Source organism: Dreissena polymorpha, chromosome 12, assembly GCF_020536995.1.
Source record: "Dreissena polymorpha isolate Duluth1 chromosome 12, UMN_Dpol_1.0, whole genome shotgun sequence".
Lineage (NCBI taxonomy): Eukaryota > Metazoa > Mollusca > Bivalvia > Myida > Dreissenidae > Dreissena > Dreissena polymorpha.
Genome location: NC_068366.1, coordinates 75680202 through 75701589, shown reverse-complemented (window position 1 = coordinate 75701589; position 21388 = coordinate 75680202). Strand labels below are relative to the sequence as shown.

Here is a 21388-nt window from a genome sequence, read left to right as displayed (position 1 = left end):
TCTTGTGACCATTATCTCATGACCATTATACCATGAATATTATCCAATAACCATTATCCCATGTCCATTATCCCACGACCATTATCCTATGACTGATTTCCAGGAGTATGACTACGTGTTCACCGTAGACATACAGGAGGGCCAGCCCCCACTCAAGCTGCCCTACAACATCTCGGAGGACCCGTGGTTCGCTGCACAGGCTTTCATACAGAAGAACAACCTCAGTCAGCTGTTCCTGGACCAGGTGGCCAACTTCATCACGGAGAACACGAAAGGGGCCACACTGGCACAGGGAGCACCTGCAGACTTTGCTGATCCTTTCACGGGTATGGGTAATTCTTAATTTGTTTTTGTACAAATATTTGTTGTATTCTTATCTTTTTTGGCTACATTAAATCCCTTTGATGTTTAAGTTGTCTATAACTTGAATGGAGAGAGTAATTTGCCAAAATAAGTTACAGTGTTTTTTAGAGTTGATTATATTTGGTGATAATTGTTAAGTTAACATTATTTCAGGTTGTTATCACTTTAGTGACAATGATTTCAGGACTTCATATGGTCTTTGCTATGTGGACATGATGTAATGTAACGAACATTCGGGGCATTATTGATGTCATATACAGTGAAAACTCTCTTTAAGACCACCTCGGTATTCCGACCAACTCGCTAAGTCGACCACCATTTTTCAGTCCCGATTTGTTCCTTCTATATTTCAATGGTCGTTACACTCACTAATCCGACCAACCCGCTAATCCGCTATTACGACCACTTTAATCAGTACCAATTATCGATATTGTTCTTAATTGACACCCGCCAAACGACCAGTAATTTTCACACCTTACTTGATCTGATGTTGTGGTACTATCGGGCTTGTGTACGAAGCCATTCTGACCCAATTAACCACAATTAACGACAACGGTTTTTGGCATCGATTTGCGACACAGGTGTTAGATTTTCGGCACTTGTTATAATTTTTAACCCTTGATTGACTATTAGCTATTATTATTATTGAGTCTTTGATGGGTAAATTGTTAGTTGTTTGGTACACACTTTAAAGATTTATTACGGCGAATAATTTAACAGTTAGGATATTTGAGTAACACGGTTTTGTTCGTGATGGATATAAAAACCGACTTTTATACCATTTCGTTAGTCAAAATGGATAAGCGAAAACGGAAAGAGTTGTGTTTAAAAGAAAAGATTGATTTGATCGACGCAAGTGATGGGAAATCTCAACGACGATTTATTCGGCATTGGAAAGACTCAGATTCAAGCTATTCTAAAAAGAAAATCTCGACTTTTATTCGACAAAATGCTAAGCAGACGACAATTGACTCATTCGTTAAGTAAACATCAAGGATCTTGATGAAAAGTACATATACATGTATTTACACTTCTTTAATGAACAACTTGAAATACTATCTTTGTACAATGTATAAATACAATGTATAAACGGATGACTGTTATATTGTATGCAAACAGATAAAAGTTCAGTGAATATTTACGTTGTTGTAATTATATGTCCATCAAATTCATGAAAACTCAGAATTAAGACCACCTCGCTATTAAGACCACTTTTGAAAAGTCCCACAAGTGGTCTTAATAGCGAGTTTTCACTGTAATAATTGAAATTTGTATCAACACAATAAACCAAGTTTCATACAATCTTCAAAAGGCAGTCACGCCTAGATCAACATTTCATTGCCTCAGGTATCAAACGTCAATAAGTACAGGACACGAGTCTTTGTTTACCTTTGTTTACCTTGTTTGTCAAAACATCTGTCAATGCCGTATGTATTGGTTATGGGTCCATTGCATACGTCATATTTACAATGCAATTGTCAGATACATGAATTTGCACACGGCCCGTCGGAAGCTGCACGCATTACAATAAACTGTTTCATCGTTTTATATCTGTATTTTGACTTAAGCAAATAGTCAGTCTCACGCAAAGAGCCTTATGAAAGCACATAATTTGTTTTGTAAGGGGGCGGCGCTCAGCTGTAATGGCCGCCACATGTATCTTGTAGTTCAGAATATTGTACAGACATTGAAAAGTGTTGTGTCAGAAATTAATCAACAGAAATTAATCAATTCGAACAATTAAATGGACTTTTTCTAAGTTTGTGTTATTGCATTCTCAACAAACTGTTACAATGATTTCATGTGATGATTGCTTATTGACCATGGCTTCAGGTACCGGTAGTTATTACTTGGTGACAATAATTTCAGGTGATAGTTTTTAGCTCACCTGAGCACAACGCGCTCATGGTGAGCTTTTGTGATCACCTTTTGTCTGTCGTCCGTCGTGTGTTGTGCGGCGTCAACATTTGACTTGTTAACTCTTTAGAGGCCACATTTATTGTCCAATCTTCATGAAATTTGGTCAGAAGATTGGTCTCAATGATATCTTGGATGAGTTCGATAATGCTTACGTTTGCTTGAAAAACATGGCTTTTTTTATATGGCTATAGTAAAATCTTGTTAACACTCTAGAGGCCACATTTACTGTCCGATCTTCATGAAACTTGGTCATAAGATTCATCCAAATAATATCTTGGACGAGTTAAAAAATGATGCCGGTTGGTTGAAAACATGGCTGCCAGGGGCGGGGCATTTTTCCTTATATGGCTATAGTATAACCTTGTTAACGCTCTAGAGGCCACATTTATTTTCTGATCTTTGTGAAACTTGGTCAAAAGATTTGTCCCAATAATATCTTGTTATCTCAGGTGAGCGACTTTGGGCCTTTTAGGCCCTCTTGTTTAGTTACAATGATTAACGCTTCCGTTAGTGGACGTCCGGGCGTAAATTACGCCCGAAAATGGCAGGCGTACGACCATTATGCAAATGGTGGAAGTCCCTTGGACGTCTGATGATCCGCATGTACGCTTTTTTTTAATACACAACAGGTACAAATGTCAACAGTAAATCGGGTTATTCAGACCGTTTACTCCGCCTTAAGAGTTACAGTTTTCAATGAATTTCACAGCGTGTGGCCAATATTGATTTTTCCAGCTGTCAATCAAAGTTTCTTGGTAAGCGCATCAGCCAATCAGCGCTCAGGCAGCCGAATTCACACCGACCCCACGTGAAGCTCGATTAGCAAAGTAAAGTAGTGCAATAGCATATTGTAAAGCAATATGTTAACCAAATTATATATTGCTTATGTATTTAATTAGTAATTGGTTTTCATTTTCTGAAGTCAAAACGATGTGCACAGATTATTTCATGTGCAAAACCCGCACATTTTTTCGGACAGTCGTTTTCGGATACAGTATTTGTCGTCAATCATAATTTACATGTAACATTTTAATTTCAGTCGTGGATTTGTCATAATTACTAAATATGAACAGTGCTCTATTTTCTCAAATTGCGTCACGTGATTAACGCATGTTCAATGGGAATTCCCCCATCCCACAATTCAACTTTTGCGGACGTCAATATTGTCCATATTTTGGTTTTGAAAATACAAATCGTTATAATACTGGATTATCGGGTAATAGATAGAGTTGGAACATGTACGTATATTTAAATTCTAAAATGAAATCAGGACTTCAAAATTTATGCCTGGGACGTCCAAAATTTTAGGCTTGTAAGTCAGGACTTCCAACTTTTAAAAGCTAACGGAAGCGCAGCAGTATTACTCAATAACGTTGATTTCAAGTGACCATGATTTTAGGTGAATATTGCTATGTGACCATGATTTTAGGTGATAATTGCTAAGTGACCATGATATTAGGTGAAAATCACAAAACCACCATGATTTCAGGAGTAAATCACTGTGTGACCATGATGTCAGGTGATAATTTCTTAGTGACCATATCAGGTGATAATCACTAACCAAACATGATTTCAGGTGATAATCATTAACCGAACATGATTTCAGGTGGTAATCGCTACATGCCAGGCTCAAGTAGCTCAACAGGTGTTGTAAACGGCGCAGACCCGTTCACTGGCGGTGGGCGCTACATTCCAGGCTCAGGGTCAGGCGTGGGGTCAACAGGTGGGGGAGCTGACCCCTTTACAGGATCCGGGCGCTATGTGCCTACTTACACAGACACCACCCGGCCGGCCCAGACTGGGGGAGGAGGTGGCGATGTGTTTGAAGGTGAGGACTACTGGGATCTGCCAAATTATATTTCTAAGCTTTTGTAGGTAAATTAGGTACATAAGTTTCACACTTAACCCTTTCCCCCATAAGAAGCAAAGTAAAAATGACTTGCAACCAGCTTAAAACCAGAACAGCCTGCAAGTAACTCGCAGTCTGTTCAGGTTCTATGCTGTTTGCTGCTCATCAGTAACTAAGGGTTTGAAATGAAGCCTTTAAAACTTGAATCTAGTAAGAAAGGTCTTACTAAATTTAACTTTCTGAGGGACTAACAATGCATCAACATACATATCTAAATGTAAGAGGGTTAATCCTGGGAATATTGTGGATAAAAACAATAAAAATTTGAAAAGACCTTGGGATATAGCCACACAAGAAGGTTTGGATTATGGATTGTCATAGAGTAAATGAACAACCCTTATTTCTTTGCAATATCTCAACATACGAAATCAATATCTATCTATTCTACTATTAACCTGAATTCTTTTCAAACAGTTACTACAGTTCAGCTAACAACCTAACCAGTTTTATCACTAAACCTATTACACGCATGATTGGTTCGCGGCGTTGGTCAAGTGGAAAGCGCAAGTATTCGCGCATTTGCCACTTGACCGCCAGAACATAAACATCACATATATCTTTGATATAGTGTTCTGCGTTATTATAACAGGTTAGTGATAAATCAATGGATAAACTTTAACCTTTGTATTGTTGTAATCTCTGTTCTAATTAAATGCCACGTTAGGTATTTATTGTATTTATTGTATTTATTATATTTATTGTATTTATTGTATTAACTGTATTTATTGTATTCATTGTATTACAATATTGCCAAGTTATTATAAATGCTATTACTGTTATTGTTGTATAATTAATAATGGTGATTAATGTCGGCATTTGCCACTTGACCGCCAGAACATAAACATCACATATATCTTTGATATATTGTTCTGCGTTATTATTACAGTCCCTTCCACGAACCATAAATATATTTGCCGAGAGCTACGTTGACAGTATAAAAAAGAAAAAAAAGTTGTATACCTTGTGAACTTAAATTATTAAATTTCATCGGCACAGATAACATGCAATGCATTGTTTAATTTGAAAACTTACACAGTTTAACAAGCATATTTTATAATTGCATGAACAAATGAATCTTTTTCATAATGGCATTTATTCTGTTAGTGGAATTTTTTTCTACCAAAACCTCACTAAAGATACATTTATTGTATCCCAACTATCTCAGAAAAAAATGCATTTCTAATATATAACCAAATAAATGTACCTATCAGACATTCATTATTTCTGTATCTGGTTTAGTCTTTGACACTTTTCCACTTTGCGACCACTTATTGTTCGTTCTTGTTTTCTTCTGTTTCAGGTGCTTACACCACAACATCCGTGAATCCCAATCTGTCCAAAACCAATGAGTACTTTCCAAAGATGACCACTCTCACATTTGATGTGGCCAATCCAGCTCAGATCATGGGTATGCTCTGATACATTGTGACCCGCATTTCCGAACCCATTCTTAGACTTAAGAATAAAGAATAGACTGGGAACCAAGAGAAATGCTTTCATTGTTTGAATATATACAGGCCAACACTGGTTATTATTTCATTAACAATATGTTCTAAATGGAGAATTATATAGAAAGAGGTGTTTAATGCCAAGTTTTACTCAAAATTCAAGCAATTGTTTAAGATATCAATTTAAAGAATATTCTTTACTCTTAGACTTAAGTCTAAGAATTGTTTGGTGAATACGGGCCCAGGAGTACATTTTATGTGTTAATGCCATAAACAGCTTAGGAAGGGAATCTCTTAGCTCAAAAGTTTTTTTTTAAACCATATGTGTTTCTCTTGGCAAAGTTTTCTTAGTGTATAATTATAATGATTTGTAACACTTGAACGATATATTAAATACACTCGCTTTTAAACATGTTTGTAATGTATTTATGGTTGAAGATACACACAGTTAATTATTTCCTTTTAAAGCTTAAGGTAGCGCACCTGTAATGGGCACCTTTCTAAATATAATCTAATGTATTGTTTTCTTAATCAGCATCATTTCACTGAACTACATGAACATTTTAAGGTAGGCTTTCCATGCTTAAAAAAAAAAAAAATACTGATTTTTTAGCTCACCTGAGCACAAATGCTCATGGTGAGCTTTTGTGATTGCCTTTTGTCCGTCGTCCGTTGTGCGACGTCAACATTTGTCTTGTTCACTCTCTAGAGGCCACATTTATTGTCCAATCTTCATGAAATTTGGTCAGAAGATTGGTTTCAATGATATCTTGGATGAGTTTGAAAATGATTATGTTTGCTTGAAAAACTTAGCTGCCAAAGGACGGGGCATTTTCCTTTATATGGCTATAAATGGCTATAGCAAAATCTTGTTTACACTCTAGAGGCCACATTTATTGTCCAATCCTCATAAAACTTGGTCAGAGGATTCATCCCAATCATTTCTTGAACGAGCTCGAAAATGATGTCCGTTAGTTGAAAAACATGGCTGCAAGGGGGCGGGGCATTTTTCCTTATATGGCTATAGAAAAACCTTGTTAACACTCTAGAGGCCACATTTATTTTCCGAACTTCATGAAACTTGCTCAGAAGATTTGTCCAAATGATATCTTGGATGAGTTCAGAAATGGTAACCTTTGCTTGAAAAACAAGGCTGCCAAGGGGCGGGTAGTTTTCTCTATATGTGTATAGTGAAAACAGTCTAGTTGTGATAAGCCATAATGTTAAAGAAAGATAACCTGTACATACTTTCTAATAGTTAAGTAATAGTTAACTCCCTTGTATAAACCTGGGACTTCTTTCATAAAATGTGGTGTACATCAAGACAGTAGATTGCATGCAATTGACATGACGTCTTATCAGTGATCGCTCCGCCCACTTAATCACGTGGCTCAGTGGGAAGAAAACCTAGACAAGCTAACACCAAAATGGCTTCTTTGCCTATAGACTGCATATAGATTTACGCGATATTACGGATGATTTTATGGACTTGTTTAACACCATATTACACTTGTAAAGGGGTTGATGCCATTTAGTTATTCTGCAAATACAAAAAATATACGATTAAAGAGAACATCAGCTATTTATTACAGGTAAATCGGTACATTAAACACGCTCTCAAACGCTTGCTAGCTTACCGAAATCAAACCCGTTATTACGTGTAATACTGGTATTTGCAATAAATTAACACTTCACCGGTATTTACCCGTGTTATTAACAAAATTATTACCGAAACATTCCCCCTACCCGTGTATTTGACACGAAATAGTGCTTTATAACTGGGAATTCGGTGAAGTTTTACGCGCTTTCTGACGCCGGGTGGGTACCTCAATCCCACATGTTATTGCGTATAAAAGTGATGTTAATCATATTAAACATTGCTTATGGGACATTTATCAATCACTATAGTTTAAAGCGCAAAAACAACACAGTAAGTTTGGACATTGTCTGATATAAAATTAGCGTTGTACGAAATGGAATACGGTCAGGCTATTATAAATTAATAAGGCTACCAATATCAGACGCTCGCGCAGGTACCGACTTCCCCGAAGTACCGCATTTATTGGTTAGCTAATATCAGTAATAATAACTCTTTTACAATACCATTTATCGATACGTCTTTATTAAAATAATAACAAAATGGTTTTCACTTGTTTCTGACACACACAGAAACGTGATTTTTAACGGGGATTTCGTAAAGTTACACAAATTGGGTACCAAAATTCTCAATTACTTTACATGCACACGTGACATAATACATACTTAATAATGCTTAGTTATTGCTTATATGACATTTCAAGTTTGTAAAATAAATTAATGTTCTATAAAGGGGATCTCGGTAATTCTTGAAGCTTCCACTCGCTCTTGTCAAGACCGCATTGCCGCGTTCGAAATGGTATAAATTTATTTCATCTAACTTATCTTTCTGGATACCAAATGTCAGAGTTGCATTAACCCTTTTTACACCGTTTTTGCCATATTTCATTTCCGTATTTTAATCCGAACAAAATAAACGAAACTCCTTTAAAAAATGAGATCTAGGCATTCGAGCTCCTAGTGTGGATTAAAAGCGTTTATTGGTGACACCACATGAGTGCAAATGTGTAGATACCGCTAATAAGATAATAAATCACATGTCACCTTCAAATAACATGTATGATGTCAATTAAGTGCATTACTATCAGAGTAATAAAACACAGCATGAATTAGGCTTCATGCTGGGTTTTATTTCTCTTTAAGTAATGCAGATGAACCTCGCTTCTGACCTAGTAACTGATAAAACTATTTTAAAAAAGTGAAATATTATGTGATAATCAGATCGATAACATAAACTATTTAAATCTGCAAGTAAATCCGATAAAAATATATTATAATTGTCTTTGACAGTGTTGACGTTCAGTTGTTCGTGGTGACGACCGCATGTATTTATACATCTCTTACACTTCTCAAGATCTCTTTTCGGCTTTGGAAACGATATAAATTAAATGTCACCAACTAATCTTTCAGGATATCGATTGTCCGAGTTACATAATCCCCATTGACACCGTTTAACCATTTTTAATCGTTTTTTTTAAAGAGGAAAACAAAAGAAACTCGTTGGAATAAAAGTGAACCTAAACATGTAGCTTGTCTAGAAAATGGCGGACAGGTCGTTGCTAACGAGTGCGCCCAATTAATCGATCGCTGATTGGTGGATCAATTCTAGTGGGCGGAGCGATCATAGATAAGGCCTCATGTCAATTTAATAAACCTATCTCATAAAATAAATGTACATGTACTAATGCACTGGAGAGCCTTATCTTTGATCTTTACTGATAAGCCAAGTAAACCTACTGTGTTTTGGTGTATTTAGCAGACTACTGTGCTATGAAACTGTTTCCATGGCAACCTTGTTATTTGGCATTTTCTAAATTATAAAGACTCTTGATTGAAATAATTTTTGTAAATTCTTCTTATTTTTACATTTGAGTAACTGGGGTTTTCCACTCTCCATAAATTGTGTTCTTCAGATTAAGTTAGATTTATTTTATAAAATAAGTAATTGAAGCAACTTCTAGACTAACAGAAACTAATATTTATATCAGTTTTTTTGACAGATTGTGAACTTCTTGGATATGACGGTTGAGTTTGAAAATGGTTTGGACCGGTAAAAAAAACTTGGCCGCCAGGGGTTGTCATTATCCTTATATTTATTTAGTAAAAAAAGCTTGTGAACACTCTAGAGGTCACATTTTTTGCCTTATCATCATTCATAATTCATTGATGATAGTTAATAACTAATAAATTCATTAATGATAGATCAGGTATATTTTCATTGTATGATAATTCTTAAGAAATGAAATAAATGCTTAAAATTCTCTGTAAGTGAAGATAGTTTGCATCAGTGGTCACTGATGATCTTTGATCAGTGCTTATCTTTACCTGGATGCTAAGAATAGCAGTGCTCTCATTTGATTGGATGTTAACCTATGTTACTATGCCTGCTACACTTCAGAATCAGGGGACTGGCACATTGTTGACCTCTCCCATAAGAACTAATCAACCAAAACATCTGGGTATACAAGTGAAAGACTAATGCTAGACCCCCTGGCTCTAAGTTGAAAGAGTTAGTCCACTAATTGAAAGATTGGGGTTAGTGAATTACTAATCTGCCAGACCTGTTTAATGTAGCAACTGTTAGTTTTATCATGGAGGTGAGTTTAATGTTCTAAGTTGAAATTTCACTAAGTAAAAGTGACTGAGTCTTATTTTTCTCTAGATGAAAATTTTAAATGAATGATTTACTGTGTTACTCTAACTAGGAATGTTAAGTTAATAGAGTTAGTTTAGTTATTTTAACTAAGTGCAATTATTAGTTAAGTGATTACTAAGGCAAAGTGAATTTGTATTTTTTTCTCTAAGTGAAAATATTGAGTTAGTGATTTAATAAAGAACAGGACTTAGTGAATTTATGCAACAACAAGTTAGTGTTTTTAATAAGTGATGAGTGAACATAGTGAATTTATTAAATGACAAATCTCCGCCTATATTTTAATTAAAGTGACATAGTGTGTTGTGATAAATGCAAGTTATAAGTGATTAATCAAAGCCGAAGAAATGGATTTAAACTGTTTGTTTTCTCAAAGTGTCTTACATTAGACTTAAGTGAATAATACAATGAAAGTGAGTTCATAATTATTTGTTCAGTGAAGTGAATTGAGTGAATTCAATTATAGTGATCACGGGTGTATGTTTATCCTAGTGCTTTATACAGGCATATGCCTCATACTGAACACAAACTGTTGACCAAGTTTAGACATGAAAGTGTATAATTGTTTTAGAAACCTTGTTTTAACTATGATTAACTTCTGAAAGTTTATGAACTGTATTTCTATATGAATTGTTTGCATTATTGCTTAAGTATAAATGATGAATGTTTGGAAAGAATAAAAAAATAGTTTAGTCACATTGTTGTTGAAGAACAGGTCATTTCTTTTTATCTCAGGTAAGCAACTTTGGGCCTTTCAGGCCCTCTTGTTTTGAAAACCACCCCCACACTCGGCTTTTGTCCAGTTTATTTGCACACAGGGTATATGAAAGATCCATAATTCATCCAGATTTCCAAATATGGGCATGCAGTTGGTGTGAAAAGATGCAGTAAAGGTCTTTAAAGTTTAAACAAGATGAAATAAGAATTCTTTTACAGACATTTATATTTTATAACTTGTTATCTATGGAAGAGCGCCATGAAATGTAAGTGGTTTCAGCCAAGTAGAAATTGGGTTGGTTAAAAACAAAGTGTCATAAAATTAAAATAGTGTCATTCAAGTAATATTTTGAACTTAGTTTTTTTAGATACACTATATACAGCAAAAATACCAAGAAATAGACAGATTTACCGTTTACTTTTTGAAATAAAACTAAAAATGCAACATGCATGATTCGTATTTTCAGCAGTAAATCACCCAATTTTAGCCATAACCTTGTTTTAATTTTAAAAATTCAAGAATGTGCATAAAAATTGCAAAATATTTCATGTTAAACTAATGAGTATAAATGACAGCAGTATTATTAAGCTATCCAAAGTAATTATTTTTAGCATACAAGCATAACTGATTCTATTAACTGTAACTGAAGAGGTTATATCGACAGACGCTGAAGTACGAAAATTTTCACAATTAAAGTCAATATATATGTACTATCTACTATGACAAAAGCTTCTATTAATAACACATATTATAAAGAAGTTTCCTTATGTTAGATAAATAGAGGATATTTGTTTGTTTTGAGTGAATATGAAACATTTATTTCAATGAGAAGAGAGAAAATTGCAATATTTTCGCGAGCGCATGGCTCTAGTGAAAATATGAAACTTGTGTAATTCGATGCAAAGCTTGGTTTATACAGGTGAGTTATTGCAATTTTTGTGTTATTGCAGGAAAACCGGACTACTAGTTAACAATAAACATACCTTATAGTCTATATTAAATCAAATTATGTAAGAAAAGAAATAAAACGCGTTGCAAAAAAGTATGCATAGTCGGCAGGATTCGAACCTGCGCGGGAAGATCCCAAAAGATTTCTAGTCTATCGCCTTAACCACTCGGCCACGACAACTTCACATGAGTACATGCTTAAATTAGTAAGTAAACAGGTAAAAAGGCTCTTCGATCTTGCGCTACCTTAATCATCACTCATTAAAATATGCTAATATTTTTCAGGTTTGAGCAATGTTTACATATTTTCAGGCATCCACATTTTGTGTGAATAATGTCTGATAGGTCTCCATTAAATTCTGGCTCTGGTTGAATTGTTAAATTTAAAACTAAATATAAAAAACACATAAAAAAAAAACATGCTTGCCTTGATTGACAGGCCTATATAGTCACATGCATATTAATTGCCTTTTCTCTTCAGTGTCAATATAAATGTAAATTTTGGTCTTAATATCTGTATGCATGTGTATGGTCTAAATTTTGGTCTAAATATCTGTATGCATGTGATTTCAACTCCTTTTTTACAACTGGGTAGATCTCGCATACACTTTAACAGTTGAAACACCTTCATGTGTAATAATAAGTAGTGAAATTACAGAAATTATATTGATACTAAATTGATTTGGTAAATACTTATTAGTCCCCTACCAGTTCCGTCCGTCCGTCCGTCACACTTTCCTGGATCCTGCGATAACTTTAAAAGTCCTGAATATTTTTTCTTGAAACTTGGACCATGAATAGATGGCAATATGGACATTATGCACGTCATTTCATTTCGTTCCTACGTCAAAACTTATGGTTACAATGGCAACAAATAGACTAGAAATACTGCTGAAAATGGTTGTTTTTCTGGATCCTGCGATAACTTTTAAAGTTCTTAATATTTTTTCATGAAACTTGTAACATGGAAAGATGGCAATATGGAATTATGCACGTCATTTCATTTCGTTCCGACGTAAAAAATTCTGGTTGCTATGGCAACAAACAGAATAGACATACTGCTGAAATTGGTGGTTTTCTGGATCCTGAGATAACTTTCAAAGTTCTTAATATTTTTTCATGTAACTTAATACATGGATAGATGGCAATATGGACATTATGCACATCATTTCATTTCGTTCCGACGTCAAAAATTCTGGTTGCTATGGCAACAAATAGACTAGAAATACTGCTGAAAATGGTGGTTTTCTGGATCCTGCAATAACTGTTAAAGTTCTTGAATATTTTTTCATGAAACTTGAAACATGGATAGTTGGCAATATGGACATTATGCACGTCATTTCATTTTGTTCCTAAAAAAAAAATTTGGTTGCTATGGCAACAAATATATATATATATAAAAATCTGGAATTTTTGACAATGGTGGAGCCGGTAGGGGACTTATATTGCTTGACAATAGTCTTGTTTAACTGAGCTGTTGTCAGGTTCTGTACCTCTGAAAGTGTTGTTTACGAGTATGTTTGGAAAAAAGTTTGTTTAGTTTAAACCTATTTATTTTAGCTCCATTGCATCCAAAGCCTCAGTCTAAGTGAAACGCTCTTTAGTCCGTTTCCTGGGCCTACAACCATTACTTGGTGTCTATGGGCGAGATCAAAAGAACGCTCTTTCAAACCCTTGACCTCCTGGTTGGTAGGCGGAAACCATATCTATTACACCACAGCAACCTAAAAGTTTGTTTGTTGTTTATAGGATCGTCATGTGAGCATGTGCGACTGTAAAAGCATTTAATTTTTGGGACATTTTTGTTTGATTTTGTGGGTTCACTAATCCACACAATTAACAGAAACACATTTGAAAATGACCGATAAAAATCAATGAATTGACATGTCCATGAAAAATACACTTAATGAAAAACCACAAAATTTCATGCACACAAACATAAATGACTTTACAGTATTTGTTGAAAATGAGCCTTGCTCTGTGAAAAGGGGGTTTAATGCATGTGCGTAAAAGGTTGTCCCAGATTAGTGTGAGCAGTCCACACAGGCTAATCAAGGACAACACTTTCCGCCCAACTTGGATTTTTTCTTAGAAAATACTTTCTTTAAACAGAAAATATTATAAAAGCGTAAAGTGTCGTCCCTGATTAGCCTGTGCAGACTGCATGCATTAAACCCCCTTTTCACAGAGTGCGTCTCAAATGTAAAAAAACAAACTATTCTGCAGGTAAGCTGCGTGAGTTCAACAGCAGCCTGGGTGGTGATCAGCAGGTTGGGGAGGGGCAGTTGTCTGCCATGGAGGGACTCATGAACCAGGCTGTGCCATCGGAGGAGAGCCTCAGCACACTGAAAACCCTCCTTCACTGGCCACCAAGTAAGCAGTCTTCCTGGGCTGAAATTGAAGTTTTATTCCCCCCCCCCCCCACACACACATACACTTCAAGGTGGGAGGTATTGGGCATTGCACTTGTCCATCTGTCTGTATGTAGGTACTTACAGGAGATTGTGTTTTCAACTCCTCTTTTACTACTTAGTGGATCTCACTGAAACTTTCATAATATTATGAAATTAAAGTGTAGATGATCTTAAAGAAAGGCATTTAAATATTTGTTTGACGCGTTTGGGCAGAAAAATGGCATTTCGTCTTTTGACTCTTATTGAATACATAGTACAAAACTTTTTTGTTTGCAACTAATATTTAAACACTGGGTGAATCTTGCTCAAATGTTCACAGCTTTTATGACCTTAATATATATGTATATGTTCAACAAATAAAGGAATTCTGGCTGCTATGAGATTTGGCAGAATTATCGTTGTTCACCTGTTTTTCTACAACAAAATGTGTCTTCAAGTTTTCAATAACTGCTTGACAGATCCTGCTCAAACTTTCACAGTTGAATGACTTTTATGTGTCCATGATCAATAATAAAGGATTAATTTATTTTGGTCAACTGTAGGTTAGCCCTAAATGACCTGTTTCATCTAAAATCAATAATACCTCATACAAAGCTTTGATACCTGATGTTGTCTGTGAACACTCTCAGCAGTAGACCTCACTTTGATCTTGACAGTGACCAATTATTTTACTTTTTTTGAAGGTCCAATTACTTCTTTATGCTAAATGGACTGTTGGATCAACAACAGTACTACTTACAAATAAGTTTTGACAAGTCCATTAAACAGCACTCTAACATCCCATTGACCTCAATTTGGACTTAGACTTATTCAAATGTGCCAATAAATTAATATTGATAAAGATTCAATGGGCATCAGTGTTTATTGAATGCACCATCGTGTTACTCTAAATGTCATGAGGTAGTTTTCGTCCCTAAACATTCCTTGACTGGCCTTCTAGATTTCCTCTTAGCCATATATCACTTTATTATTCTCCCCAAAAAAAATTTGGGGGGAGCATATAGTCGCCGCTTCGTCTGTCCGTCTGTGTGTCCATCCATTTGTCTGTTTCCGTCCGTGCACAATTTTTGTCAGGGCTATTTCTCAGCCACTAATGACCGGAATTCAATTAAACTTTATGGGAAGCTTCACTAGGAAGAGGAGATGTGCATATTATCAGCGGGTTCTGGTCGGATGATTTTTCACAGAGTTATGGCCCTTTGAAATTTTCCATTAACTGTACATATAGTGCAATTCTTGTCCGGGCTATTTTTCAGGAACTAATGACTAGAATTCAATGAAACTTCATGGGAAGCTTCACTACCAAGAGGAGATGTGTATATTATCAGCGGGTTCTGGTCGGATGATTTTTCACAGAGTTATGGCCCTTTGAAATTTTCCATTAACTGTACATATATTGCAATTCTTGTCCGGGCTATTTCTCAGCAACTAATGACCGGAATTCAATGAAACTTTATGGGAAGCTTCACTACGAAGAGGAGATGTGCATATTATCAGCGGGTTCTGGTCGGATGATTTTTCACAGAGTTATGGCCCTTTGAAATTTTCCATTAACTGTACATATAGTGCAATTCTTGTCCGGGCTATTTCTCAGCAACTAATGACTGGAACTCAATGAAACTTTATGGAAAGCTTCACTACCAAGAGGAGATGTGCATATTATCAGCGGGTTCTGGTCGGATGATTTCGGACAGAGTTATGGCCCTTTGAAATTTTATATAAAAAATCTTGTCCCCCAACTACTGTGCCCTCAAGACGTTTCCTTTTTATCTGAATATATAGTGCAATATTGTGACAACTTTGGGGAGCATCACCTGTCTCCGACGGTTTCTTGTTTTATTTGTTACATAAATTGTAGCTAAAAGTTTTCAGCAATCATAATCTGTAAAATGTTTTTAACTCCTTTAAGTATGATTAAGAAATTCACAATTATGATTACATGGATTTTAAGTTGCAATGACTAAAATGTGTATTTCATTCAACCTGGCTTTTTCAAACTATCCAGTTACTAACTTGGTATACATCAATTGACACTGTGAACGGAAATAACTTAAATGCCTCTACTTTCCAGATGTAGTGTTCCCAGCCCTTGATGTTCTACGTATCACCATGAAAATGCAAGACGTAAACACTGCTTTCTGCGCTGACACCAGTATTCTCAACGCCATGACGGCATATTGGAGCTCAGACGGCAATGCCGCGTGCCAGATCCTCAGTCTCAAAGTAGTGTGCAACATGTTTGCTCAACCACAGGGGTTCACACTGTGCATGGAGCACCGCGACAAAATCCTCAGTGCTGCTGGGCCTTTAAAGGGTTCAGGAAATAAGAATGTTCAAGTCAGCCTTGCGACATTGCTACTGAATTTTGCCGTAGGATTGTTTGGTTCTTTAGACCTCGAAGGGAAATCTAAGCTGTTAACCACTACAGCAGAATGCCTTAAAATCAAACCCGATGCGGAGGCTGCTTTTAGATTGTTTATTGCCATGGGAACGCTTATACACAAGGATGAACGGCTGCAGAACCTAGGACAATCGTTAGAAATTACAAACCTGCTCACTGATTATATGGTTCCATCCGATCCAAAAAAGGTCTCATCCTGTGCCATTTTGCTAAGAGATTTATTACGATGATTTCAGATGTATACTTTTGCACAATTATTGATTTTTAAGGCATTCTGCCTTATCTGATACACAAAATCATATATGTGTTAAATTAAATTTGGTGCAACTTTTCAAATTGTATCTCCCTCAAAACTTGACTTCTTATTTAAATGGATTGACACTATTTTTTCGAATAGGAATTTGCCATGTATGATGTCATTAAACATAATGTGCTATGTTAATAATTTATTCATTTATGCCCAGCGATTGGTTTATTATAATAGTAATATATGCCACTGATTTACTGCCTGTGTAATACAAGAGATATGTTTAATGGCAATTATATGATATCTAAATGAGAATATTTTTATTATTTTCAAATCTTAAAATAAATAATTATGAATTGAGAATCTCCCTTGTCTTTACTTAAATAGAGGATACTTTTCATTATTTACTGTGTTCATCTTTACACTGCAGTCTTTATTACTTAACTACAATTGGTATTACCAAAAAAGAAATTAGTGAAATCATTTCTTTTTTTTATAACGATCATTCAGTAATTATTAAAAAAAAGAACTTACCTGTAACTTATATGTTCAAACTTTTCTCATGTTAGTTAAATTTGGTTTACATGTTTTATTTATCTTTGTTCACATTCGGGCTGCATTTAAATTTTGATGGTGTTAAACCTAGAAATCTATTGATTAAAATACACAATTGTAAAAAAAATCTTTTAAATCAAATTGCTCTGTTTCAAAACATGTCTTTTATAAAAGTGTATTAATTATTTTCTACAACTTCTGAAGTAATGATCTACCAATTCTAAATATATGCATTTCCATATAAATTTGACACTTATATACATTTCTTGTATTAGATTACATAAACATATGTCCATGGTGCACTTAATGGATAGTGTTACTATCCCATTGTGTGAAGTTTGTTCAGCAAAGTTAAAGTAGTTTGAATAAATAAACAAATATTTTCTGAGTTGTTGTATTCCCACTCAGATTCGCAGTAACTTAAACAGTTTATAATTTGAGGATATGTGTTGGATCTGTAGGAATATCGATTTTAATTCATGAGTGATCATAGCAAATATTGTTGTTCTATGATCACAATTAAAATAAAAATTTTCAATAAATCCAACAAATTTTATTAATTTGTTTGCTGACAAATGCTAGCAAATTATTATTTTTGTGTTTAAACTAAAGAATTACTCTAAAATAATGACATCATGACTGAAAACAATTTCACAGTTCAACAGTGAAAATTATCGACAATTTTCTAAGTTAATTTTCACTGTTTGAAACAGTGAATTATCTGTTTTAATTATCTTATATTTCTCTATACACCACCTGAAAGTATAAAATAAATTAAGAGTATGAATCTGCATATCTAGACGTTATATTAATTTAAGCTACCAGTATACACGTGGACATAGCACTTGACATTAAAATTGTAGCAACCAGGTTCTTATGTGTAAACAAATGTTCGAGCTGGTCTTTGGGTAAACTGTGCCTAATGCATGAGAGTAAAGGTTCGTCCCAGGAGCCTGTTCTGTCTCCAGTCTTATCAGCGACAGCTCTTTCCACCTAGACAGAATTTTTGTTTAAAAGAGACTTCCTTTATATGAAATATTCCATAAAAGCTGATTTGTCCTAAACAGAGATGACTACTCAGTAGAACATTGTTATAATCTTAAACTTCAAATTATATACCATAAAACAAACAAAAATATCAAGTGATAATCTTATGAAACAAACATGTTTAAAGCATAAATGAAGTTTGATAATTTTTTAATAAAACATTTAGCATTTGCTAGATTATACTTGACGAATCAGAAAACTTTAAATAAAAGTGTATTGTGTGCTGTCGTCAGTGTGATAAAAATAAAATTATGAGTACTTTAAAACCCATTAAATTACAGTGATGGCGTGATGATTTTAGCTCATCTGAGCTCAAGATTCCCATGTTGAGCTTTTGTGATCGCCTTTTGTCTTTCGTCTGTCACACGTTGTCAACATTCACCTTGTTAACACTCTAAATGCCACATTTATTTCCAATCTTCATGAAACTTGATCCGAAGATTTGTTCAAATTATATTTTGGAGAGTTCAAAAATAATTCCGTTTGTTTGAAAATCATAGCCGTAAGGGGCAGGGCATTTTTCCTTATACGGCTGTAGTAAAAGCTGGTTAGCACTCTAGAAGTCTCATTTTCAGTCCAATCTGCGTGAAACTTTGTCAAAACATTAGTTTAATGATATCTGGGCCGAGTTCCAAAAAGCCTTTGTGAATATTAGTGGGTTACTACTTTTAATCTAGCTGTAATTATCCCAGTTGCTGCTTCAACTCAAGCGGTTATTATCCAAATTACCACTTTAACTATATCTGTAATAATCCAAGTTACTGCTTTTACTCTAGCTGTAATTATCCAAGTTACTGCTTGAACTATATTTGTTATTAGTCCAGTTACTGCTTTAACTCTAGCTGTAATTATCCCAGTTACTGCTTTTACTCTAGCTGTTATTAGTCCAGTTACTGCTTTAACTATAGCTGTTATAAGTCCAGTTACTGCTTTAACACTAGCTGTAATTATCCAAGGTACCACTTTTACTATAGCTGTAATAATCCCAGTTACTACTTTTACTCTAGCTGTAATTATCCCAGTTATTGCTTTAACTATAGCTGTTATTAGTCCAGTTACTGCTTTAACTCTAGCTGTAATTATCCAGGTTACTGCTTTCACTCTAGCTGTTATTAGTCCAGTTACTGCTTTTACTCTTACTGTAATTATCCCAGTCACTTCTTTTACTCTAGCTGTAATTATCCCAGTTACTGCTTTTACTCTAGCTGTAATTATTCCAGTTACTGATTTAACTCTTAGCTGTTATTAGTCGAGTTACTGCTTTTACTCTAGCTGTTATTATCCCAGTTACTTCTTAAACTCTAAGCTGCTATAATTCAAGTTACTGCTTTTACTCTTACTGTAATGATCCCAGTTACTGCTTTTACTCTAGCTGTAATGATCCCAGTTACTGCTTTTACTCTTACTGTAATGATCCCAGTTACTGCTTTTACTCTAGCTGTAATCATTTAAGTTATTGATATAAAATGTAACTCTAGCTTTATTCATGCCAGTTACTGTTTAACTCTAGCTGTAATTATCCTAGTTACTGTTTTTACTCCAGCTGTAATTATTCCAGTTACAGCTTTAACTCTAGCTGTAATTATCCCAGTTACTGTTTCAACTCTAGCTGTAATTATTCCAGTTACTGCTTTAACTCTTGCTGTTATTATCCCAGTTACTGCTTTAACTCGAGCTGTAATTATCCCAGTTACTGCTTTAACTCTAGCTGTAATTATCCTAGTTATGATAAGAACCTTCAAATCACTTGCATTATTTATCATAACAATTGCAATTAACTCTTTGTTCAAAACCTATTTTGCGAAGCAAATGACAACATTTACACTCTTGCAGATATACTGAAAATAACTTTTATTAAAATGTAGAACTCGGCAAACTTGATAAAATTCTCCATTTCCTTTTGAAACCTTTCAAGTACAGTTAATACAAAGATCGTTTAAAGTAACGAATTTTCCAAACCAACCTCAAAATTTCGAACTTCCGTTTTTATTCCATTTAAGAATTTATCTGAACGTAGAATAATGAAATAACTTATTAAATTACAAACTAAAATCTACTTTTTCAGAAGAAATTATGCAAGAAAAGCAGACGTTCATTCGCTTCCTTCGCGAATGAAATGTTAATCAATTTGCTGTAAATGTCCTTGTTAGACTAGCAAGTCATCCAAAAAGTATATCCTAAAATTACTTTAATGCAAATAATTCAGACTTTTGAGCAACACACGTTTTCCTCGTTTAGCGTTTTGCTTGTTGCGCTAAAGAACCGTACAAAAGAACAGACGATAATTAACAGTTTTCCGGAATGATATAAGTGGTGAGTTTTCAAGCCAATTCTACTACCCAAATATATTATGACCATTGCAGTTTCGTAAACTATAAATGCTTTGCTCAAGATGCGTATTTATCTATCAAGACAGCATATAACGTGTGCCGTAATCTATGACGTTTGGATTAAGTCCTCCACAATATAAGCGCGTCAAGCAGTTCAGTACCAGATCTGTGCGAAAATTAATACACCAAACAATGTAATAAATTATATCATACACGTTACTCAAACTGGTTTCCAGGTGTGTGTGTGTGTGTGTGTGTGTGTGTGTGTGTGTGTGTGTGTGTGTGTGTGTGTGTGTGTGTGTGTGTGTGTGTGTGTGTGTGTGTGTGTGTGTGTGTGGTGTGTGTGTGTGTGTGTGTGTGTGTGTGTGTGTGTGGGTGTGTGTGTGTGTGTGTGTGTGTGGTGTGTGTGTGTGTGATGTGTGTGTGTGTGTGTGTGTGTGTGTGTGTGTGTGTGTGTGGTGGTGTGTGTGTGTGTGTGTGTGTGTGTGTGGTGTGTGTGTGTGTGTGGGTGTGTGTGTGTGTGTGTGTGTGTGTGTGTGTGTGTGTGTGTGTGTGTGTGTGTGTGTGTGTGTGTGGTGTGTGTGTGTGTGTGTGTGTGTGGTGTGTGTGTGTGGTGTGTTGTGTGGTGTGTGTGTGTGTGTGATGTGGTGTTGTGTTTGTGTGCGTGTGTTTGTGTGAGTGTGTGTGTTTGTGTGTGTGTGTGTGTGTGTTTTGTGTTGTGTGTGTTTGTGTGGTGTGTGGTGTGTGTGGTGGTGTGTGTGTGTGTGTGTGTGGTGTGTGTGTGTGTGTGTGTGTGTGTGTGTGTGTGTGGTGTGGTGTGTGGTGTGTGTGTGTGTGTG

The 21388-nt window shown here is 35.2% G+C and overlaps 1 protein-coding gene and 1 non-coding gene across 2 annotated transcripts in view; one reads left to right on the top strand and one right to left on the bottom strand.

Moving 5' to 3' along the window:
• The window catches only part of LOC127853254 (phospholipase A-2-activating protein-like), a 33653-nt gene extending 16099 nt beyond the window's left edge, over positions 1–17554 (top strand). Inside the window, exons 8-12 of the mRNA XM_052387597.1 lie at positions 104–326; positions 3890–4111; positions 5493–5600; positions 13782–13928; positions 16041–17554. Of these exons, the coding sequence (XP_052243557.1) occupies positions 104–326; positions 3890–4111; positions 5493–5600; positions 13782–13928; positions 16041–16600 (1260 nt within the window). The 3' untranslated portion in view covers positions 16601–17554. The remainder of the gene's footprint in view (positions 1–103; positions 327–3889; positions 4112–5492; positions 5601–13781; positions 13929–16040) is intronic.
• Positions 11655–11736, bottom strand: Trnas-aga (transfer RNA serine (anticodon AGA)). The gene has a single exon. It is a non-coding gene; the product is annotated as a tRNA-Ser (tRNA).
• Positions 17555–21388: the final 3834 nt, after the last annotated feature.